At 31.4% G+C, this 24,759-nt stretch overlaps 4 protein-coding genes across 10 annotated transcripts; 3 read left to right on the forward strand and 1 right to left on the reverse strand.

Annotated features, from left to right (window-relative positions):
• The first annotated feature begins 1,930 nt into the window (after positions 1-1,930).
• LOC123228719 (probable glutathione S-transferase) lies at positions 1,931-3,404 on the forward strand. Its single transcript, XM_044654189.1, has 2 exons — positions 1,931-2,361; positions 2,899-3,404. Exons 1-2 carry the CDS (start codon positions 2,041-2,043, stop codon positions 3,241-3,243), a joined length of 666 nt encoding a protein of 221 aa, XP_044510124.1. The 5' UTR covers positions 1,931-2,040; the 3' UTR covers positions 3,244-3,404.
• Positions 3,405-3,795: 391 nt separating this feature from the next.
• On the forward strand, positions 3,796-6,020 carry LOC123228701 (probable glutathione S-transferase). The gene is made up of 3 exons (XM_044654176.1): positions 3,796-4,214; positions 4,393-4,700; positions 5,421-6,020. Exons 1-3 carry the CDS (start codon positions 3,956-3,958, stop codon positions 5,763-5,765), a joined length of 912 nt encoding a protein of 303 aa, XP_044510111.1. The 5' UTR covers positions 3,796-3,955; the 3' UTR covers positions 5,766-6,020.
• A 2,131-nt stretch (positions 6,021-8,151) lies between these two features.
• Positions 8,152-9,696, reverse strand: LOC123228787 (CASP-like protein F16). Of its 2 annotated transcripts, XM_044654242.1 has the most exons (4): positions 9,571-9,696; positions 9,237-9,482; positions 8,787-8,904; positions 8,152-8,591 (listed from the first exon to the last, which is right to left on the reverse strand). In XM_044654242.1, the coding sequence occupies exons 2-4, from the start codon at positions 9,461-9,463 to the stop codon at positions 8,310-8,312; spliced, it is 627 nt and encodes a 208-aa protein (XP_044510177.1). In that variant the 5' UTR covers positions 9,464-9,482; positions 9,571-9,696; the 3' UTR covers positions 8,152-8,309. The 2 variants fall into 2 exon arrangements, with proteins under 2 accessions (XP_044510177.1, XP_044510174.1); XM_044654239.1 differs by having other exon boundaries at positions 9,237-9,670.
• A 4,842-nt stretch (positions 9,697-14,538) lies between these two features.
• Positions 14,539-21,935, forward strand: LOC123228665 (ribokinase). Of its 6 annotated transcripts, none has more exons than XM_044654149.1 (5): positions 14,539-15,304; positions 16,615-16,800; positions 19,458-19,653; positions 19,760-19,869; positions 21,356-21,935. In XM_044654149.1, exons 1-4 carry the CDS (start codon positions 14,654-14,656, stop codon positions 19,849-19,851), a joined length of 1,125 nt encoding a protein of 374 aa, XP_044510084.1. In that variant the 5' UTR covers positions 14,539-14,653; the 3' UTR covers positions 19,852-19,869; positions 21,356-21,935. The 6 variants fall into 6 exon arrangements, with proteins under 6 accessions (XP_044510084.1, XP_044510101.1, XP_044510093.1 ...); XM_044654166.1 differs by having other exon boundaries at positions 21,362-21,935; XM_044654158.1 differs by having other exon boundaries at positions 21,441-21,935.
• The last annotated feature ends 2,824 nt before the right edge of the window (positions 21,936-24,759 follow it).

Below are 24,759 nucleotides of genomic sequence, written 5' to 3' on the forward strand. Positions count from 1 at the left end.
TTTATCGTGCCTAAACTTTTTTTGTGTTTCAGGTCGAGCCTCCATTTGGCCCAACCCAAATGACATGTCTAACCTTCCTTATTGATAGGACAACATGATTCCTTCCTCTGTTCTTTTCTTCAATTTCGTTTATATTTACCCTTTTTTTGGTCCTTATAAAAATATTTTTAAAATCATTTACTATTTATAATTTGGTAAACATTTATTTTTTCAAGTGCAACATTAATAATAAAATATTATATGATAAAATTATTTATATAAAGTACAAATAGGCAAGAAGGTTTTTAATTTCCAACAGTAAAAAAATATGTTATTACTAGAGTGCCTTGGTTTAAATAATTTTTTTATTTAAAAAAAAGAAGGATTATTACACTTAATAGATTTTTAATTATATTATCATACTGATATCTTATCAAAGTTAAGAGATAAAAGTAGTATCTATTTTGATTATTTTAACTTATTGACTTAACTTCCAAAATAATAATCAAGTTTGATTAAATGCAGATTTTGACCCAAATCCACACTACGAACACATATTTCATTAATCGTAGTTATCAATCAAATAGCACTATTATATCTTTCTTTCATATTTGAGACTGATGAATTATTTGTTGATTCATTATAATCTCGCTACATTTATCAATATAGTCAATCACTATTGTACTAATAACCCTCTAAGAAAGTTTACATTAGACTAACATCAAACTCAATCAATTGATGTATGAAATATTTCAATGATCTCAAACTAAGGAATCACATATAACACTATCTATTAGCATACACCCATGTGTTAAACCGAATTGATATCTAAAACTTTGACACTGGAGATTTGTCAATACTTTTATAGGTCGTTTAGTGTGATGATTACTTTATCATATTATATGTATCATTGATCAGAATAATATCAAGACTATGAACGTTTCTATATCAATCACCTAATATGATATTGAATTATTTGCACAATATGTAATGGCTTATTGATATCGAACTATGTGCAATGTGCAAGAGGTTTTATTAAAATTTTGCAATATGTAATATGCATGAGGCTTATTAAAAAATTTCAATATGTAATACATGAGGTATATATATATTTTATGTTTAGGGGGTACATTGATATTTTTCACCTTACACATTATACATAATATATATGAAACCTCGGATCAATCGATACACCTTGAGCAATAAAAAAAATGAATATCAACAAATGTACTAACTGTTAACTCATTTTATGCTAAAAGTTTATTTGAATTATCAAGACTTATAGGAGATGAATGGTATGTGTAATGATAACTATACATCTGTTAGTACGTGAGTTTTGAAATAGATGAAACAGAGTCAAAAGTTAGTTTTTTTTTTTTGTAACAAAGATTCTCATTTGATTTTGATTATTTTATTCCCGTTAAATCAACCAAATCAAACAGGTTAAATTTGAGTTTAATGACTAGTCTCATAATCACTGAACTAAGTTAAAAGTTTGATCTTAAAATTTTAAGAGAGAAGACTTGAATCTATTTTGTTATACCTAAAATTTTTTTTTTTACTACTCAAATTATCTCTTAGAATGCAAAAACCGATTTAATTCATCTTAACTGCAGAAGTGTATGGTTAGAATGAAATATTATCTTTATACAACCCCTTTGAAGGATGATTATTTTAATTAATTAGCAAAAAATTACAAAAGGATAAATGTAATACATAAACAAACACGGCCTTTCTTGCTTATTTACCATAAATTAATGTCACAAAATTCAAGTTTCTTAGCATGACTACGATTCAACCAATGTTTACAATATAAATATGAAAGGACAAATGCTTATTTTTTTCCTTTTGTCAGCTCAGAAAAAACAGAGACTACGATTAAACCAATGAAAAAACAACACTAACATGACTCTTCAAGAAAACGACTTGGCAGTTAACTGGCAACACTAACATGTTCAAGAAATAATGACCAAGTAAATTTGATCATCCTCTCCAACTTCTTTATTATTTTTTCTACCTTTTACCCTTTGCTCATCAGCAGTTAACTGAGCTTCTGAGACAATGGAAGATGAAGTAATTCTGTTGGATTTCTGGCCCAGCATGTTTGGTTTAAGGGTCAGGATTGCTTTGGCAGAAAAAGGAGTCAAGTATGAGTATAGAGAAGAGGATTTGGTGAACAACAAGAAAAGCGATCTGCTTCTTCAAATGAACCCGATTAATAAGACGATCCCAGTTCTCATTCACAACGGCAAACCCGTCTGTGAATCTTCCATCATTGTTCAGTACATCGATGAGATGTGGAAGGGGAAATCTCCTTTGCTTCCCTCCGATCCGTACCAGAGAGCTCAAACTAGGTTCTGGGTTGATTACATAGATAAGATGGTAACTTCTAGGTTGTTTTTATTTGAACATATTTGAATTTTTTCAATATTCATAAACAAAACATAAAGTCATGAAATCCTAACTCCACAGGATTTACAAAATGATGAATTAAAACTCTTTAGGGTTATAAGAACATTTAGAGCATCATGCATATGAATATGTAACGTTGCTAAGATTACCTGTATTAAAATGATTGATCTTTCTGTTTATAAAATCTTTTTGAATGATAACTTTCAATGAAAAAAAACTATATTGTATTAGTTTCAGAGTAGAAACTTATCCAATATATAATCAATTATCAAGCTCACACTAAATCATAACTTTTAAGTATATTTAATTTATTATTATTTGATCACTTAAGTTTATTTATAATCTATGATTGAATTATTCAATTATTTAATTTTATTAAACTAAAATTATAGTTAATGTGTAATTTAAAATTTCTAACAAAACACAATTCCTTTTTGTATATTTTTAATCAGTTTCATATTAAAAAGAAAAATGAGATGCATAAAAAAGATGCACATAAAATTGCAGGTAAACGGTCCTGGGAGGAAGACATGGCAGACAAAAGGGGAAGAGCAGGAAGCAGCAGGGAAGGAGTTCACTGAAATAATGAAGGTCTTGGAGATGCAGCTGGGAGAGAAGCCTTATTTTGGGGGAGAGGCATTTGGGTTGGTGGACATATGTTTGATCACTTACTCCTGTTGGTTTTATTCATATGAGAGGTTTGGGAAGTTCAGCCTGGAGGCAGATTGTCCCAAACTGATTGAATGGGCAAAAAGATGTGTGCAGAAAGATAGTGTTGCAAAGGCACTCCCTGATGAGAAGAAAGTGTTTGAGTTTTGCTTAGAGATCAGGAAGATGTTTGGGTTGGATTAGAGAGAAATGTCAAATATGTTTTGTTTGGGAAAGTGTTCTGCTTTCTTCATGAGCTAATGATCTTGTGATTTTCTTTCTGAATAATGAAGGACACTTCCTTTCTGTGTCCTTTCACCTCAGTTTGGTTTCTTAATAAAACCTTTTCTAATTCTTACTTTTTATCCATAAATTATATTAAAAAAATTGGAAAGACAAATATATCCACATTTGCCTGCAAGGTTAGTGCTCAAATACGAGAGTATGGGTTTGAACCTTATCAACTTTGTATTGGTTGGTTTAATCTTACAAAGACAATATAAGTTTTTTTTGTCTGAAAAAAAGAATCTACACATTTTTTTTTTTTTTATAGCAATGACAATTCTTTATTAATTATATGCCAAAAGACACATACTTATGATTAATTAAAAATTAAAAATTTATATAAATAATAATATGTAATTATATAATTAAATAATAAAAAATATAATATTTAATTATATAATAATATAATATTATTGAAATTAAAACTTAATAATGATCCACGCCATACAATTACAACTCTCCATTTATTCTCACTGCCTGGCCTACCTCAGTATTTCGGCGACCCAGTTTTCTATATTAAGATTATAAAAAATGAACGTGTTTAATTGATTTCGCAATTATTTCCTTCCCCCGTCCCGAATTTAATTTCTTATTAAAGATACATTTTTGCTAGGTCTTCAACTTGAAGGAGATGATGCAGAAGATGGGTTCACTTCACCGACCACTTATTAGTCCGCCGCCCTCCCCGAAACAAGCCACAAATCATACTTTTCTGGTTAAAAGCTGCCGATTGGTGGGATTCAAAGGGTCTCCCGGTCAGCTAAAGACACAAAAATCCAACGCATTGAAATGTGGCTTCAGTTCTTCCTTCAAATTTAGTACAAGCAGCATGGCCAAGAACTTCAATGAAAGTGATGAATATTCTTTGAGTTCCCCTTCAGTTAAAACGGGTATGTTTAGTGCTGAATCCGTAGCTAACTCTTTGATTTGGCCTTTTAATTTCATGTAATGTACTCAAAATTTTGTCTTTGTAGATTATTAATATAAGTGGGAAGAAATGTGGTAAAATTTGCAATATATTTATTTTAGTCTTCGCTTACAGAAATTAAGTTTATGAAATCATGCCAGATGAGGTGATTTTGTTGGATTTTTGGCCCAGCATGTTTGGAATAAGGGTCAGGGTTGCGTTGGCAGAGAAAGGAATCGAGTATCAGTTGAAAGAAGAGGATTTAAGGAACAAGAGTGATTTGCTTCTGCGGATGAACCCTGTTTATAAAAAGATCCCAGTTTTCATTCACAAAGGAAAACCCATTTGTGAGTCATCCATCATTGTGCAATACATTGATGAAGTGTGGAAGGATAAATCGCCTCTGCTTCCTTCTGATCCTTATCAGAGAGCTCAAGCTAGATTCTGGGTTGATTATATTGACAAGAAGGTAAGTTGGTTTTTATGTCATGAATGGAAATGTGTTTATGGGAGTATATCCTTTTTTGAGATCAAAATGTGATTCTTTAGGTTCTAAAGAAAGTTGATTATTGTGTACAGAAATAGCTTTTGACTTGTTGGGCTATGTTACTGGAAGTTGACACTTATTATTTTGATTGCGATTTCATTGATATAAGATCAATAAGGTTTAGCTAGCATGCGTTGGTTCCATTTTTTCAGTTTTTTTTAACTTCTGTGGATTCTTCGTACATATTTTCTTAAAATTCTATGAGGATTGTGATGAATTTTTGAGGCTATATATGATGATTTTCATATTTTATTGAAGATTTTGTTGAACTCAAAAACCAGCAAACTTGATGGCTGTATGAAATAGTTCTAGATCAACTCAATGAATAGCTGACAAATATGTGTTTGTGTCCTGGCAATGATACACATTAAAATAAATATTTCCATCTTTCCATTTTAGTTCTATGTTTCCCTTTACTGAAGGAAAAAATTTATTTCCTAGCATGTCAAAGTTAAGGCAGCATCTGGCAACGTGCAGTAGCCCATCCACTGTTGATTTGGTAGCTTCCCTGGAAATACAGCCATTTCTTATAGGAGATTTGAGGAAATTCAATTCTTGTTGTTGAAATGCTGGCAGACTCCAGCTAAGTCTCAAAAGAGGTCAATGAACTAATCATGGAAAATTTTAATGACCCAACTGCAGGTATTTGATGCTGGCAGGAGGACATGGTACACAACAGGAGAACAACAGGAAGCAGCAAAGAAGGAATTCGTTGAAATTATTAAACAGCTGGAAGAGCAGCTTGGAGACAAGCCTTACTTTGGGGGTGAGACCCTCGGATATGTAGATGTATGTTTGATCCCATACTATTGTTGGTTTTACACATATGAAACAATGGGCAAGTTCAATGTAGAGACAGAGTGCCCCAAATTCATTGCTTGGGCTAAGAGATGCATGCAGAAAGAGAGCATTTCTAAGACACTTCCTGATGAGAAGAAGGTGTTTGGCTTTTGCTTAGATTTGAGGAAGAAGTTTGGCTTGGAGTAGAGGAATAGCGCAAGGCATGAGCAAATTAGACAACAAGTACAAGAAAATGATGTCAAGTTAGTTGTATGATGCTGCATGCAGTGTTTAATTTGACTTGGGTTTTACTTTCTCCATGAGCCAATGAGCCTTGTTCTTGTCATATTTAGAAAATGAACTGTAACAAAAGACAGTTAGTTGGCCTCCATTTGCTTCTTTTTAACCTCTTTTTCGCCATTGTATAACTAAAGCATAATTCTTAAATTATTTTAACTTTAATGTCTTCTTTTTCTTATTATGTTAAATTGCATAGACAGAGCATATATGGTTAAAGGAAATTAAAGTTGAGGCAACTTCTCTGGATGCTCATTTGTTTTTTTCTTTCTTTTTTTTTTTTTTAGGACTTTCACCTAAGCTTGATGTTTAGAGATATACAAGACCTTGTTCTTCTTCAAATCTGTGTGACTTTTTGTTATTAGATTTTTAATTTTTCAGTTTATGCTTTATCAATACGTTGCTGGAAATTTGGGTGGATTTGAAATTTCTAGAACAAGTAAACTATACATAAATATTTTTAGAGTATATAGATTATGTGTTTTCATGTAATTAAATAATTTAAAATTAAAAATAAAATAATATTTAATCATATAATAATATATTATTTATGTATTCAAATTGTACAAAAAAGTGTGAATTTATATCATTGTTCTTTCAAGAATAATAGATAATAAGTTGACATTATAGTCAAGTTTAACACCAACAAATTAACAACTTAATGTAAGTCATAATGGAAATAATTAAATATTAAACTATCATTTATGTAAATTATAATTACATTAAGAGAAAATAATTAAATATTAAATTAATATATTCATAATATAAGTCATTATATACATAAAGAAATAATTAATTATTATGCCCATAATATAAATCATTATTACATTCGTAAAGAAACAATTATTATGTTTATAAATCTTAAACTTCATGTTTTTCATATAGACTTAAGATAGAAAAATATATCTTGATTTCTTCATATTTTATAATGTATTAATCATAAAGAGAATTTATAAAGAATTTAGATAATATTGATTTCTTTCACTTAACTCATTAACTTAATAATAGATTAAAAAAACATAAGTTTTTTTATCTGTAAATATTGCTACTAGTGTGTTGTGTGTAGTAAAATTTGTAAGTGTTGTGTATTGGCATAAATATGTAAGGGGCCGACGAAAGACCAACTCCTATTTATAAAGTTAACAAAGACTTTCCATCGAAAATTATATTCGAATAACGTGACATTATTTCATTATAAAGAGTCATATCTTATTATTAATAAAAAGTTATATCATTTTATCATAAGATGTCACTTATTTTTAGGCCAAACAATTATTTCCCACCCAAGGTTTGATGATTTCTCAAAAGTCCCCTCTTTAACTATGGAAACACCAAACACCCACCCATGGCCGGTTAGATTTAATCAAACCCTAACGGTGGTAAATTTAATCTCATTTTCCCCGCTAAAATTTTAAAAACTAACATTTTTCCCTAAGCTAAGTTTGAAAATATCGCATTTCCCCCATAGGGTTTATCTCTCCGGCACCATCACCGGCCGTCTTCCCCTCCCGACGGTTTCTCTTCCACCGACGGCTTCCCTAAACTCTTGCACTACTCATCCAACGCCGAGATAAGTCGCCTGGGAAGAGAAATCGTCTTCCCAGACGACTTATCTGACGACGACGATAGCAATTGGAAGATGAAGACGACGACGACTGGAAAGACGAAGAACTTCGTCTTCCCCGACGAAGTTCTTCGTCTTCCACGGCTTCTCCGACTCCGATGGGGGGTCCAAATGGAAGGAAAGAGATCGCCGGAAGGAGATGATGCTTCGGGAGGGAGAGACCGTCGGCAATGGAGCCGGAGATTTCAAAAAGAAACCCTAAGGTGAAACTGCGATTTTTTAAAACTTAGACTGGGGGAAAGTTTTAGTTTTTAAAGTTTAAGGGGGCAAAATAGATTCTATTTAAGTTTATTTTTAATATTATAGCAAAAATGACGATTTTACCCCTACCACCGTTAGGGTTTGGTTAAATCTAACCGGTCATGGGTGGGTGTTTCGTGTTTCCATAGTTAAAGGGGAGACTTTTGAGAAATCATCAAACCTTGGGTGGGAAATAGTCGTTTGGCCTTATTTTTATTATAAAGAGTCACATCTTTACATTAAATATTAAATATATTATACAAAACTCATATTATACAAAATAATTAATTTGTATTAAAGTTCAATCTACCGTACTTGTATTATCCAATAAAATTTAGGGATTGAAGTCATATTAAATATAAATTATTTTATCAAATAAATATTATTATACTTTATAAAATAAACTTTCAATGTAACATGTGAGCATAATTCTTTCACTTAACAATCATATAGTTTGCGATTAACTATGTTGATACGGTACAAATAGTTACCAAATCGGACGACACATTTGACCCCATTCATATGGAGCACTCGTGGGATTAAATTAAAAACATTACAAAGTTCTATTGTTTTATGTCTAGTACATACGGTCAGCCATCGAAAACAGGGGGAATTTCAATGCCTTTGGTGGTTGGATAGGTGATAACGGGAGCATCATATTTGCTGAACAGTTTGTAGGAAGAGAAGAGTGAAAGCACTGCATAATAAGCTACTGCAACAAATGTGATGATTACTGATGCGGTGGCTTTGTGGCAGAATCCGGCAAATGTGCCGCAAGCAGAACTCCACGTGATGGCTAAATCTCCCTTTTGTTCCAGGTACAGCACCTCGGCTGACACCGCTCCGGCAGCCAGAATCAAGTAAGTCAGCACCTGGGCCCAAATGAATAACATAATTAGAAGATTAAATCGTGGTTGGAACAATAAATGTATCAAATTTTAACAAAATTATGGATATAAACAAATTATAATAACAGTTTGTAATCACCAGGATATTACCATATCTGTTTATACAAATCAGTTTGTATAATATATTTGAATACGTAGTATTACTCTCCGAATAATTACTTGGTCGAGGAAGAAGAAAGTCCAGGCTTGAGACATGGTGAAGGGGCGAGGCACGGCTGCAATTATAGCTGAGAGAAGAGAATAACCAGCACAAATTCCATTGGCGTGCACCAAATACCTGAATCATCACAAAAATAGGGTTAGAACAAAAAATTAGGATTTGTTTTCGTGAAACGGATTTGGAGTTTAAATATTTTTTAATTAAATTTAAATTTTAACTCATCCATCTTAAATTATTAATCAACCCATACTTGAGATTTTTGGTTTTCAGATTATAAATTTTTGTATTATAAGTAGACAAATTTTACATTGATGTATTCACAGTAATATGATTGTAATTTTTGTCATCAAATATACAGAATTTAATTTTGAAAAAACAAATAACAATAAAAAAAAAAAATCAATCCAATCAACAAGCATAAGAATAAAGCATTTAAAATATTTATAAACCTGAAAGCTCCGAGGTCGGAGTAGGACACTGAGCCAGAGTCATTAGTCTCAGAGTTTTTCAGCATGACAACCAGAGCCGCAACACATAGAGCCATTGGCACCAATCGTGCAAAAGGCTCCGCCCTCCGCAGCGCTGGCGTATCATCTTCATCCCTCGGACGCTGCACCATCGGCTGTGAAGATTGACCAATAGGTGCACCATTGTTTCCCTTCTCTATCTTATCCATCCCCGATCTTTTGATTCAACTGAAAATATTATGTAAAATCACTCAAATGAATAAACCTTTAGTGAAAATGCAAAGAAGATGAAGAAATTGCTGGAGCCTGGAGGTACTTGAAGAAGAAAAGAAGAAGCGGGATGGATCCTAATAATGGAGTTTAGGTGAGACCGGTAGAGAAGCATTGAATCGCATTCATGGCGAGCCACACTTTCCCAAGCCTAATTATTATTATTTTAAGGAGGATCCCATCCTAACTGCGTTAGTCCCTTTCTAGTGGAAATCAATCGCATTGGATAAATTAAATTTTAAATAAATAAATATTTATATATTTATTAAATTAGATAAATTAAAAATTTTATTTTGGTTTTCTATTGAAATATTTGAACTCAAACTCTTTGCTTTGAAAACCGACCCTTAATTAGAGTTAGATTTAAATAAAATAAAACTCAAACTTGAACTTAAATTAAAATTTAAACTTGATTCAATATTAAAATAATATCATTTTAATACGTTTGTGCCAAATAATGTTATTTTAATATATATTAATTAAAATAATTTTTTTTAATTTTTTTAATCAAATATTTTAATTTACAAATTTTATAAATGGAATATCTTTAAAGTGTGAGCTTAAACATTTAAATTTTTGTACTTAAATTTAAATAAATGTGGTCTGAATTAAACCCTACCCTTATCCACCCAAGTCAACACATGGGGCCAAGTCTCATTATTTGCCTGTTATGAAGACATGTCATGTGTCTTATTGTCCAGTGTGTTGGTAACAAAAGCATCACCATCGTGATGTTACAAATTGTAAAATCACCAAATTGACTACTTTCCAGCAGCACTTGGATGAAACCATAATTTTCCATCCTATATTTTTTAAAGTTTAATTTTCCGTAATTTATTAGCTTTGTAACTGAATTATGTTAATTTTTCATTAAATATTATCTATTCATATATCAATTTAAAATTCTATTATTTAAATATTTAAAATATATTAAAATCTTAATTAATTTCAAAATTCATCAGTTAGACCCTTCAAAAATTTTTTCGATCATATCTTAATTTTGAAAAACCAATTACGACCAAATTAAGACAAGATGACTAATGATGAGAAGGAATCAAGGGACAACCAATTGAAAAAGGACAAAAAGAGAGAAAACAGAAAACAAAAATAATAGAAAAAAAATAAAAAATAAAAAATAAAAAGAATAACAGAAACCAGTAAAATAAAAAGAGGAAAATATTTGGGAAACAATAGAGTAAATTAGGGATGGAAGATTAAATTTTTTAAATTTAAAGGGTAAAAAAAATTTGATTTTTCTTTAGAGAGTGGATGAGACAGTTTGATTCCGATGAGATTCTTTATTAAAAAAACAAACAAACTTTATAAGTAATTTCTAAAGACAAAATCTAAGAGAGAGACGGATCGAGCATGAATAAAAAACTTATTGGAGTTACTAAATGGAGTCCATGAAAATGTTGTTGGCTTTTTATTGACCCTTGAATATATATTTATATTAACTTTTTTTTAATTTAAACTTTTTTATTAATGAGTTTATTTATTCTAACACAATCCTATCCCTCAGTTTCTACAACAGAACAGAACTGTCAAGTGTTGCCCAATCTCTTCCCAAGTCTTAATTTATAGTGTAGAATATTGTTTATGAAAACTACAATGAAGCACTATGGTAGGTACTCTACAATGACATAAATTTGTACCTCAATAAATTGTCTCGTAAAATCCGTCATTGGCAACATAATAAATACCTTAAAGGGAAAAGGATTATTTCCCACCCAATTTTTAAGCCATTCTCAAATCTATAGTCACAGGAGATGAAAAATCTTTTTTCCTACCCATGACCAAACTACCGTCTAAATTTTCAGTTAGGGACAGGGGTAAAATCATTATTTTACCTATAAACTTTAAAACTTTAAAATTTCACCATTTCTCCCCTCCAGGTTTTAAAAACTAACACCTAAACCCATCCTCAAAGTTTAAAAAATTTAGATTTCACCCCTAGGGTTTGCCTCATTCTCTGACCACCACCGACGGCTGATACATTCCACTGATCTCTCATCTCTAACTACAAAGGACAACGAAAGGTCATCCTTCATCGCCCAGATTTAGACGACGAAACGTTGTCCAAATCTAGAAGAACAGACGAAGGACGACGTTTCGTCGTTGCATCTGGATGACATGACAAGCGACGAAGAGAGACCTCTTCATCACACGATGGTGCGACGAGGAGATAAAGATCTCTTTATCACACCACCGTTGTTGCACCAGGAGAAGGAGGAGGTCAGAGACGACGCCGAAGACAATGTCGAAAGATGCAGTTGAAGAATGGGGGGTGAAGCTTCTATTTTTGAAAGATATAGGGGGTGGTTTGTTTTAAAAAATGTGAAAACCTTAGGTTTGGGGGTAAAAATATTGCTTTTCAAAGTTTAAAAACTTTAAGTAAATGTGAAATGTTAGTTTCTAAAACCTAAAGAGGCAGAGAGTAATAAACTTTATAACTTTTTAATATAAATAGTAAAATGACTATTTTACCTATTTTTTAACAGAAAAAATTAACATAAGTTTACTTATGAGTGAAAAAAGAGGTTTTTTATCCCTCATGGACAGATTTGAGTATGACCTAAAAATTGGGTGGGCCATAGTAATTTTCCCTACCTTAAAAGAGAGAAAAACATTTAAAGAGAATAACCAATAAATGGCTGCGCAACGTAACTACACATCTCTTTCTCTAGGTGTGCCTTCTTGCCTATCCTTTATCTTCTGCGGTTGTCTTTTTTGTACCAATCTTATCATAAGTACATCATAAATATACATCCAACCTAATTTAATTAATTTTTTTTGGTTAAATCATCAGTATTCCAATTAATTTAAATTATAAAAAATAATATTTATTAATAAAATTGTATTTTTTCAACAAAATCACAAAGTTTATGTATTTAAAATTTGAAGATTGAATATAAAAGTAATTTTGTGATATAAATATTTAGTAAATAAAATGGGTAGTAATTTTGTATAGACAAAGTATTTCGATGGTAAAAATTTTAATTTTTTATTTAAAAAAATTCAAAATTAATTTATTGATGAGTGTTTGAGTTTTTGAAAAGTCACAGAGATATTTTTAAGATTGAACTAAAACTTGATGAAAAATAGTCTATTGACCTATTTTATAATAATAAAACTAATAATATATCATCATATAATTGAGTAGTATTAAATTTAAAATAAAAGAATATTCAATTATATATATATATATATATATATCTAATGTTCTTCCTATAAATTTGATCACGTAAAGAAGCATAATCAGCCCTCTTCGCCATTATACAACTAAAAAAAAAAAAAAAAGAGTCAATGCCTTTACTAAATATTAATTGAATTGACCAAAGAGAGCATCTTTGTAAATGATCTGATTTCATTTTTATTTAGGTCTCTTGTATAGTATTTATATTGAGTTTTTTTCTTCCCATTTGAATTTACAAAAGTGAATTTTTATAATCGGTTGATTACTTTTTTTTTTTTAAATATCATTAATTTTTCAAATTTATATCTAACATCATGTCAAAATAATTAGAATGATTAATTTTAAAAACATTTATAAATAAATAATTGACAAAATAGTCAAATCCAAAGGAAAAAATGGAGACAGATTAATTTGAAAATTTGAAAATTAAATTAGTGAGTCGAAACGTTGAACATTGACATGCAAGGCTGAGAGAGTTACGTAAAGACGGGTGAGTGGATGTAATGGAATTTAATATGAGGCTGAGGTATTTATAGAACCAATAAAACTATGTGTACTCATTTTGGATACATAAATATGTACATATTTATATGTGTCATCATGTGATTGGATAATTTTGAATTAAGAATAAAACAATAACCAATCATATGATGATACATATGAGTGTGTATATATTTGTGTACCCAAAATAGGTACACATAGTATTACTCTTATAGAAAATTACAAAAAACAAAAAAATTTATAGAACAAACAGATAGTTGTACTAACTATTACTTGTGTGTAGAGTTAGATTTGAATCGAGGTACCTCGAGTTTGAAAGCAAACTCAGCTTGATTAAACTCAATTCAAATTTGTTTACTTCGAATATGAATAAAGCTCTAATTAAGAGGTTTGATTCATTTTAAAATTGAATTAAACTAGAATTATAGAGAATTTGACTTAATTTGGCTCGTGAGCTAAATATATGACCCGATTCAATTCAAACTTGACTCATGACTTGATTCAAATTATGTTAAATAATTGCTAAACAACATTGTTTTGTCAATAAGTTATGAATTCAAATTATGAATTAAAACTATATATCTGAGTTATGAATTTGAGTCATAAATTAAAGTCAAACTCAAATAAAATTATTTTTATTTAAATTAAACTTAAATTATTTTTAATATTGACTCGATGAATTTAAATAATACTTAAATTAAATTATTTTTTATTTAAACTGAATTCAAATAAAAGAATATTCAAACTCAAACTTAGTTTATGAGTATCCCTAGATGTGTAGGAGCCGTTGAGTAATGGTTCTTGAGCACAACCCGTATAGTCTAATGCCTATCATGATTCATCATTTTGTGGATCGTATTATTCGTAGGTCATGTTAAAAAATGAGTTCAGGTTTGATTGCGAGCCTATTTAGACTCCCTATCATATTTAATATGTATCCAACTTTTAGTTTTTTATTAAATATTCAAAATTGAAATTTTTTGACACTGCGTTAAGAAAAAAAAAACACTCTTGACATTAGTAAAATTGATAAAAGAAATTATCAATTTTCACTAGTATTTCTAATTTTAATAATATATTTAATATAAAGTGAATAATTTATTATGATATAATTAAATGTTATTTTAATTTTAATTTAAAATTATTTAATTATTTAATATATATATATATATATATATATATATATTCCCAAAATAGGTAAATTGGGGCGGATGCTATTTAGGCATAAAATGTTAAACTTTAATATGTACGATATTCCGTGAATTGGGACGTGGCATCCGCGTAAGTTTACTGCGTGACGACGCATGGGCTCTGAAACATCATATATCCACTTCTTCCTTGAAATCAATCCTGGGTGAAGTCAACCGATCCAAAGCCCGTCTCTCTCCTTAAATCATATTTCAATTCCTATTCTCTTGAAATAGAAGAGAAAATGATGAAAGCAATAGCACTTTCACCCACAAACAGTTGTCAACTCAAATCTCAAATCATCCCCACAACAAAACCACTTAGCAAAACGATCAACATAGCCCTATTTCGATCCACCAATCGCCGCTCCTTCCCTTCACTCGCCATAAAGAACGAGCTCCAAAATCAGACCCCGGTTCGCAAAAACCCCTCAAAGATCCCACCTTTAGTTGTGGTTGGCTCAGCCAATGCTGACATCTATGTTGAGATCGACAGACTTCCAGCTGAAGGAGAGACGATTTCAGCCAAAAATAGTCAGATGCTTGCGGGAGGAAAAGGGGCTAATCAGGCGGCTTGTGGGGCCAAACTTTCACACCCGACTTACTTTGTGGGGCAAGTAGGTGAAGATGCTAATGGGAAATTGATCGCTGGGGCTTTGAGTGAGTGTGGTGTTGGCTTGGAGTATGTGAGTGTTGTGAAGGGGAGTGTGCCCACTGGACACGCTGTGGTGATGCTGCAGGCTGATGGACAAAATTCTATTATCATTGTTGGTGGGACTAATATGAGTGGTTGGCCTGAAAATTTTGGTGATGAGGTCTTGAAGGTTGTTACAAATGCTGGGATTGTTTTGCTTCAAAGGGAAATTCCTGATTCTGTCAACATTCAAGTTGCAAAGGTCTGGAGTTTGAGATTGTTTCAAGATTTTTTTCCGTTGTCAGTTCTATAAGATTAGGATTAAGCCTAGTTACACGTGAGATCTAAATTTCACTTTCCTCTATCTTTGCAGTTGTTATTTTGGTGTGTTTGAAGGCATTAGCTGTTTTATCATCATAAGATTTTTTTTTTTTTTTCATGTCAGTTGATTAAAATAGGCTAGACAAATATAAAATATTGCAATACCAAGAAGGGAAATGAAACATTTTTAAGGTGTCAAGATGCATCGATTATGGAGGTGACTTGGGCTTTTGAAGTGAAATAAACAAAATCTGAGCTTAATTGGCTAAAAAATTAGCGCAGGTAGGACATGGATAATGGGAATTGGAAAATGTGAGCAAGCTCTTCTGAATCCTTATGCACCTAGAAAAAATTGTTTGTTTTTACGGCTCACATTTAGATCATTTAACTTTTGATGGTTTGAGGTCACCGTGATTATTCCCATTGACATCATGTCTATCATGGGATCTATAGACTATAGGTTGTTGTATTATTGATTCCTTACCTAGGAAAGAGGGTTCTTGTGTTCATATTTGTTACATAGGCTACTGCATTTGTCATTTCATCTAAGCTGCCGGTTCTGAGTTGCTAATTTGTGGGTATCTCTAAAAGTGTATTTATTTCAATGCATTGTTGATTTTAGTGCATTGTCTCCAATCATGATTGATGATCAGTTATTGCTTGGTAAATCTGCTCAATCCATTGTATATACGGCTAATAATTTGGTTATATTCAACAATGAGTTGAAATTACAGTCTTGGAGTGCTCTTTCTGTTGTGAATGGTAATATATGAGAGCTATCATCCTATTCAGGTTTCTGCTTAAGTTTATTTGATTGCAGTGTTGTCAGGGACAAGTTAGAGTATTGTCTTCTTTTGTTGCATTGTTTTGATGTCACCTGATTTGTGAATTAATTTTCTGAGACTTTTAGAACTTATTTTATGGCTGCTGACAAAGTTTCAACAACTTTGTAATTGTTGTGGCCCCTTAAGAGTATTACATCTCTGGAGTTTCAGGTTAAGGACAAAGAAATTTGGGTGGTAGTTGTGTTTTTCACCATTCATTGCTCATGATGATGTGCTAAAATTATTGAGCTTCCAAAATGATAATAGATTGTTGAGTGTGGTATATCATTGGCTGCCAGAGTCGGAACAGTTTTAAGTTTTAGTTTCCTCCAATACTATTATTATTGCATTCTGGATATACATGATGCTCTTTGATCGGCATTTATTTTGATAATTCTATTATAATCTAACACCTTCATATCTTTAGGCGGCAAGAAATGCAGGTGTTCCTGTCATTTTAGATGCAGGGGGAATGGATACCCCAGTCCCGCAAGAGCTATATAACAGTATAGATATCTTCAGCCCAAATGAAAGTGAACTTGGCCGTTTGACTGGAATGCCAACTGACAGTTTTGAACAGATTAGTCAAGCTGTGTTGAAATGTCATAAAATGGTGAGTGTTGACACACAAATCTTCGCTTGGTCTTTTTCATTATCGTTGTTGTTGGCTTTGAGGCCATATGTGGCACAAATATCATTTTTAGACCTAATTAAGTGTGTGTATAAATATACGGAGAAATCCCTAGGTGTAGACCTAAAATGCTAATATAAAATCCATTCCTAACTCTTTGGAGGTTTGATTAAATTCTTGAAGTCAAGATTTGACTTGGAATTGAAATTTTATCTTTAACCACAAAGGGAGTCTGCTTGAGACAAAAATTTGTGAACTATCAACTTATGTGTCATAGAGTTGATTTGTGGATTTGAAAACATGTGAAAGATTAAAATAAATCGAATAGTCAATATGTGGTTGTTGTAGAAAATAACATTTTGACATATCATAATATTAATTTAAATAAATATCCTCCTTTGTATAGATGATCTCTTGTCATTAATTGTGTAACATCACTCTATCTTTTATAATATATGAGACAAAATGATGCTATATAATTAATGAGGAGATATTTCATAGGATAAATAATATTTATATAAATTTAATTTATGATATGTCAAATATTAATTTCCACCTTAACGATATCCTAACCTTTCATTTCTTTTTATTTAAGTATACCAACTTGTGAAAAAGTTAAAGGACTATTGAAATCTCCCTTATGTATATACACACATACACACATAAAGCTTTTCTTATATGAGATTTTGAATATCATATATAATTTGAACTAATGTTTTAATTTATCGAATTGGGTCTTAACTCAGTTAAAGGTGTAGTTCAACTGGTTAGACTGACAGTCAAATCAAGAAAATAAACCTCTTTAAATAAATTGATATTTGTATCGTGGGTATAAAAATTGAACTAATTCGATTAGGAACCATTGTCCAGTTAGTTGATTGAGTGGTTTAATGACTTTAGTCATTGGACCATTTTAAACCGCAATTCATCCAAGTTAATTGATTGGTTTGTGGTTTAACCACTGATTTTATATCGGTACAAGGTCATGTTGATGTTAGTGTGATGTCATGCTAAAGTCAGCATATACCATGTTGATGTTAACATGCCTTTTGCAAATGCTAGGACTTAACTCTGAGTCCCAACATTTGTTAATATATAAACAATATCATTGGACCACTAATTTCATTTGTGAATTGTTACAAATATAAATTTATTTAAAGAGTGTTGTTTTCTCGGTTTGACCATTAGTCCAATTGGTCAAACTAGAAAACACCTAGATCAGGCCTTTGATTTGATTAAGGCCCAGTCCTGTAATTATAACATTTCACAAATGAAATTAATGACTTAATGGTGTTGTCTACGTATTAGCAAATGTTAGAACTTTGGTTCAAGTCCCAACATTTGCAAAAACAAATTTATAAAATGTATGTTGATGTTAGCATGGTTTGTGTTGACTTTGTCGAGAAGTTAGTTTGACCTTGAATTGGGGTAAAACTGGTGGTTAAGTGGTGTATTGCACAATTAGCCCAATTGAACTGCAATTCAAATTTGTCCAATGGCTAAAGCCATTAGATCGCTCAATCGAATTGGATTGCCAATGGGTCTCAGTGGAACTAGTCCGGTGGCCGATCTGGCTTTCATAACCATGGTCTGAACTCTTGTTATATTGATACTTGGATTAATCTATGGGTCTTGGTGGCAGTTTTGATGGCAAAGGTTGTTCGCCACATTATTTATTCAAAGAGTGGTAAGTGCTTCTTACAAGAGTATGTAATAAATTATTAAATATGTAATAATTAAGGTAACTTAAAAAACTGTTATCTTTTTCCACTATTAACAAGTAAAGCTTCACTTTTTAACTAGTTCTTTTTTTTTAATTAGTTATGTGTTCATAAATAATACATCAGTAATGTGTACATGTAATGATCTTTTTTTGTGGTCAAAAGAGAACACATAACTAATTGGACAACTAGTTAAAAGTGGATAACACTTTTGAAAGAGAAAAGTGACAAGTTTCTCTAGTAGAAAAAAAATCATGAATATATTTTTTTTATACTTTTAATCCTTACATATTTAGTTTAACAATTACATACTCTTGGAAATTAATGTGGCTGATGGCTTTTGTCATGAAAGTACCTGCCTAATTTTGTTACAGCATTTAATTCATTCAGGGGTCAATATAAAAGCTTGGACAATACATAATATTTGGTGCCAATCATTCATTTATTATTATCGTTGGCATGCATAACTGTTACTTTTGAAGACTTTCTGATTTACTTGCCTGTTGCAAAAAAATTTTCTTTGGGGACCCAAAAAATTGTAAACAAAGGACATTTTTTGGGGAGGTGGGACTGTAGAAATTTATTTGTTTCATTGCATTATGTTTATCAAACGGTGTATTTTGTTTGTACATTCATGAAATGAAAAGAATACAAATTTTGTAATCAGGTCATTTTATGAGGCATAGGCACTTCACTAAGACGTACTGTGCTTAAAGTGAAAGACATAGGCACCAATCAGTTTTCAAAAGAAGCTCTTATGTTTGCTTTACATGAAATCATCCCACTAGTTGTTCAGTTGTATGCAAACTTTTCCTATTTTGTTCTTCCACAGAATTATAAATCCATAAAAGGCTTGTGACTATAGATTTAAGCTTTGAGTTGAATTAGTTAAAACTTCTCTAATGAGTCTATGCTCAGGGTGTTAAGCAAGTCCTGGTGAAACTTGGAGCCAAAGGGGCGGCTTTATTTGTAGAAGGAGAAAAACCAATCAAACAACCCGCCATTTTAGCTGCAAGAGTTCTAGACACTACTGGAGCTGGGGACACTTTTACTGCTGCTTTTGCTGTGGCTCTGGTGGAAGGCAAGTCCAGAGAGGAATGCTTGAGATTTGCTGGTATGTTGCTGAAAAGAATGTCAGCATGCAAAGTGCTAATTTTAGCTGCACATTTTTTATAATCATTGAACTAATATCATTCTATGTCAAATTAAAATTCATACAGCGGCGGCTGCTTCGCTCTGTGTCCAAGTGAAGGGAGCCATTCCTAGCATGCCCAAAAGGAAAGCTGTTTTGGGTCTTCTCCAGTATTTTTGAGATTATTCTTGTTGCCAGGTAGCAATGTTTCATGAATTCTGATATGCATATAAATAAAAGTTAAAGTTACTTTTAAATTATAAACTGGCAAAGTGACAAAGCTTTTTTTTTTTTTGGGCTATAAAATATAACCTCAAATACCTTAGAACATTACCTTAAGAGTAACATTTCAGTTCTTTAATGCACCCTTGGGATACAATCTTTAAATGACAAGTATGGTTTCTGCATTATGCTTGCATGGATGTGTGATAGACATGTAGCAAAGTTCAATTTGCCTTAAGTACAACTGTTTGAATTTCATAACTGCTATAATAGGGCTCTATTGCACAATTTTTCCATTTTATATCATTCTGTACCAAAGGCTATAAATAAGTATAGTAGTCAATTTTTCGATTCAAGAGTTTAGCCATATAGCTTTCATATTCAAAACAAGAATAGTAATTATCTTAATATCAATGTTCGCTTGTGTACTTCCATATTTTCAATGCTTTTTTCCCACTTTTGGAATATTGATGATATGAATCTAAACTTAGAAGGATGGTATAACCACCAAAACAGAAAGAACAAAGTTGCAAAGAACAGCAGAAGCAAGCAGTTTGGATTTCTGGTCAAGTTATTTTCAGGGTGATACAAATTTGTTGTGGTTATCCCTAATTTTTTTTTAATCTGTATTAGCTAAATTAAGTAAATCAAACAGTAATTACTCTCAAGACGTCAGCAATCAGGTTCATTTTCTATTTTTTACTGTTTGGAGATACAATCATATACTTGCTTTTTGGCCATAGTTAAAAATTCCATTATAATCAAACAGCATTAAATTAATTACACTTTAATTCATTAAGAGCTTGTAGCATGATAGAAACCAGAATGATCCATACATATGGGTAGTGCTAATTCGTGCATGACGTTAAGTTTCAATATGGAGCCAATGAGAAGAGCAATATAGTTATCATTTCTTCAAGTTCATTCTACAGCACAGGAAGGTATGGTCTTCTATGTAGATCTATTATCAATAATATCTAGTGTGGTAGAAATTTCACATTATTTTCTGATAGCCAGAGACAAGTTCAACAAAAGGTTGGTTGGTTGTCTGTTTGAAGTATTTAATAGCTGTTAGGTTGGTTGTTTAGTGCAAATGCTTATTCACTTTATCAGCCTTCAAAGCTTGCTAAAACATAAACATTGTTTCACAAATGTAGTTGCCACTAACATTCACAATAAAATTTCATTAGTTCTGCATTATTTTGTTCGATACAAATTGCAAAAGTGTTATCTTTAGGAAAAAATTCTAGTGAATTGAACATTTTCCACTTAAACCAGGTTTCCATTCTGTGGTTTTGCTGCTGCAACTTGTGATAACATGGCATGCAAGATAAGTTTATTAGAAGTAGGTTTAGAAACTGTGATATCATAAGTTCAAATCATTCATCACCGATATGTTTCTTCATTGCATCAAGTGAACATGATGAGATACCGTCAGTCTTTGTTTATCTTGCTGCATCAGAAACAGGTTGCATCAAGGGGACAGAAAATACTTTTGTGGGATAATAGCAAGTCATGTTACCTCTTTACTGCCGCCTTACCTGCAGGCGAAGCAAGATTTTGAGCCATACTCTAATGGTCCCTGGAAAGCATGCCTCGATTTGCCACATTTTAGCCACATTTCAAACTCATCTACCTTAGTTTCTGAAGATGGAAAATCGATATGGGCACAAATTTGGAATTCGCATCACAAAAATCATTTATAGCTTGTGCTTGGTGTGACCAAATCATCTTGGTTGTAATTGTCATATGGACAAGTGCAATTCAAGGACCCATATCCCCCGTGAAGATTAACGTGCATACAACCTGTCAACCCATCTTCAGCATACTCAAAGATTGATAAATACTTCAATTGATTCGAGTGGGAAGTCTTTGTTAAGTAGAAATATGTTGAAATCATGTATAGGTTTAAATTATGGAAGGAATGCAAAGCGTAATTGATGATCTGTTAGGGATAAAAAGAACAAATGGAACGTAGGATTTTCAAGAAATTCTTCCATTTCTCTCAAAAGAGGAGATTGGAAAACCAAAGCATTTAAAAATTACGGTTTGATTTGTTTTGTAAAATGGTTTAGTTTGAACTGATAATTTAAAAAAAAACAATTTAGCTTTTAATTACGGTTAGAACAGTTTTCAAATCAAATCAACTCATAAATCATATTTTATTATTTGATAGAATTTTTTAATAAATAATTAGTTGTATCACTTGTATTTTATATTTAATTTGTCATTCTTATACATGTTTATTGTATATGTATTTCATAGTTATTTTACATGTTTATTTGATGTATTAGATACACATAATTCAATTATTAATTATTAAGTACGAAATGTTTTGAAATGAATGATTTTTAATAGTTTGAAACCGTAATATAAATCAGATTAAACCGTATTTGTTTTCATTTGATTTAGTTTGGTTCGAATTATAAAATTGTTTAATTTAGTTTAGAATTTTTCTAAATCGTTTTTTTATTTAGTTTTAAAAAATCTTTAAACAACACCAAATTAGATCGTACAAACCCCGAAAGCATATATTTATTTGCTGTCTTTCATTTATTTTATGAATAAGTTGGACATTTAAAAATATCTAAAAAAAGATATCTAGAAGGAGATTGAAGGATTTGTTTGATTATCTCTCTATTTGTTTCAATTCAGAAAACATTAATAATACCTTAAAAAGGAATCATTTTTCCCTCAAATTTGGCAAAATTATCATTTACCCTTTTTCGACGACAAAATTTAACTATCAAATTTGACATAAAAGTAAATGTTCATGTAAAGAGAAGGTAATTGTTGTAGGGTCCTCTTCTCGAATTCTATCATTATAGATATTTTGATAGATCTTTAAATGGAGTTGCTCTTTGTTCTGGTTAAATAGTTTTTGTCAGTTTTTATAAATCTTTTTGAATCCTATTATTATTATAGGTACCTTGATAGATCTTTAAATAGGCTGTTCTTTGTTCTGGTTAAATAGTTTTTATCAGTTTTTAGCTTTACCTCTGTCATTCTATCGTTTCCGACAGGGTGGGTTTAGGGTATTTTTGAGTCTTTTGTAGGCACGTGATTTCTTTGTTCTACATATTCTTTTAATTACCCCCAAAATAAAATATATATATATATATAGAGAGAGAGAGAGAGAGAGAGAGAGATGAGGCAATTACAACAGTGTGGGGGAAAGATAGCTGTTCAACAAAGTTATTTTGTTTGTTGGTTGATATGAATTCATATAACAAAAGGTAAATCTTTTTTCAATAATTATATCTCAAAATTTTGAATATATATTTGGATTAGAAATGAAAAAGACCCAAAAACATGCAAAGATAGAAAGAGCCCTTAACCTCCAAAGAGTAATTTGAATGGTAAAGAAGAGGTTTCATGTATAATAAAATATGAATTCAAATCTTTTTGATGATATTTCAAAATTAAACTATATAATAATTCATTAAACCTAATTTGGTATTTAATTTAATCAATGTGATTGATTTGACCATAAAAGAATGATCTAATTCGGATAGAGTTCTTTATTTAAAAAAAAAAAAAAAAGTCATTTTATCTCAAAGAGCCATGTTTGACAAGATAAGGCTCGGTATTTCTGCCTTTTTCATGAAAGGAAAACGGAGGATCTGGGCACGCCACTCATCTCATCAAGAAAATGCAAGGAAGCTCTGGTTTATGTTTTGAGAACATCACATCGCCGTCAAGCTATTGATTCTGAAAAGTTGGCTTTTGTTTTATGTTCAATGCATGTGCTTGCAGATAAGCAACCTATGGCTAAGGCGGCCCTTCTTCAAGAATGTGCTTATAAATTCCAAATAATAAATAGATTGATCATTCAACTTTTTGAATTAACGATAAAGCATTTCATTATCCTGATAAATTTTGATCGACAATTATGAATTGCCTCTCGAAGAAGAAACCAATAAATGTGTACAGTAATGTGTCAGTCTTCCCAAGGCCCTACCAGGAATTTCAACCTTATAAATTCCCTTTGACCTTTCATCAAGCCAAACCATTCACATTCTCCTTTCTTTAATTTCTCTTCACAATCTTCCACCCCAATTATCCAAACTTTCATCAACTTCCAATGGCCAAACTACAAGCTGGAAGGTTTTCAACAGAAGTTGCTCCACCCCAGTTCATTTCCGTGGCCAAGCGACCATTGACAATAATGTTAGCCACAGTTGTTGAAGAAGAAAAAGATTTTGCAGTCTATGAAAGCCTACATCCAATCTCAGCCTGTGGCTTTCCTGCTCGTGCTCTTTCGCTACAGATTGAGAAACCCTTCTTGTTGAGAAGCAATTAAACTGCTGCAAGCAATTCAACTTGTGGTCACTGGAGAAATTGATGTATAAATTACTGAGTTGTAGGGAGAAACAAAACAACAATTTTGCCTGAGCATTATGGTTGTTTTTGCCATGACTACTTCATGTTAATAAATTTTGTTTAGTTTGGTGGCTAACCTTTTCCAGCTACCCTGGAACTTAAAATAATATCAAAAGATTTACTTGTAATAAGACAGAATTACTCCTTTCTATCAAGTAGTTTCGCAGCTCTGCATTATTTGTTCATATTAATCCTCTGTAATCTACAGTTTTGCTATCAAATTCATCATCTTCATATATATCAGAAATCAAACTTACAAAATAATACATGGATGCATAGCGGGATATAGATGGACACACCAGGATTAAACCACAACCACAAAGCGAGATAAGAACAATTACATAGTAACCTTAAAAAATAAATCTTGTTTATGTCCAATTAAACGAATTCTTCAATTACTTATCCTGCTATAATACAACCAATCAGCGAGATTTTGTCAAAAAGTATATTTTGGACGTGTTTATTATAATGATTGAAATCTTA

Source organism: Mangifera indica, chromosome 1, assembly GCF_011075055.1.
Source record: "Mangifera indica cultivar Alphonso chromosome 1, CATAS_Mindica_2.1, whole genome shotgun sequence".
In the NCBI taxonomy this organism is placed as follows: Eukaryota; Viridiplantae; Streptophyta; class Magnoliopsida; order Sapindales; family Anacardiaceae; genus Mangifera; species Mangifera indica.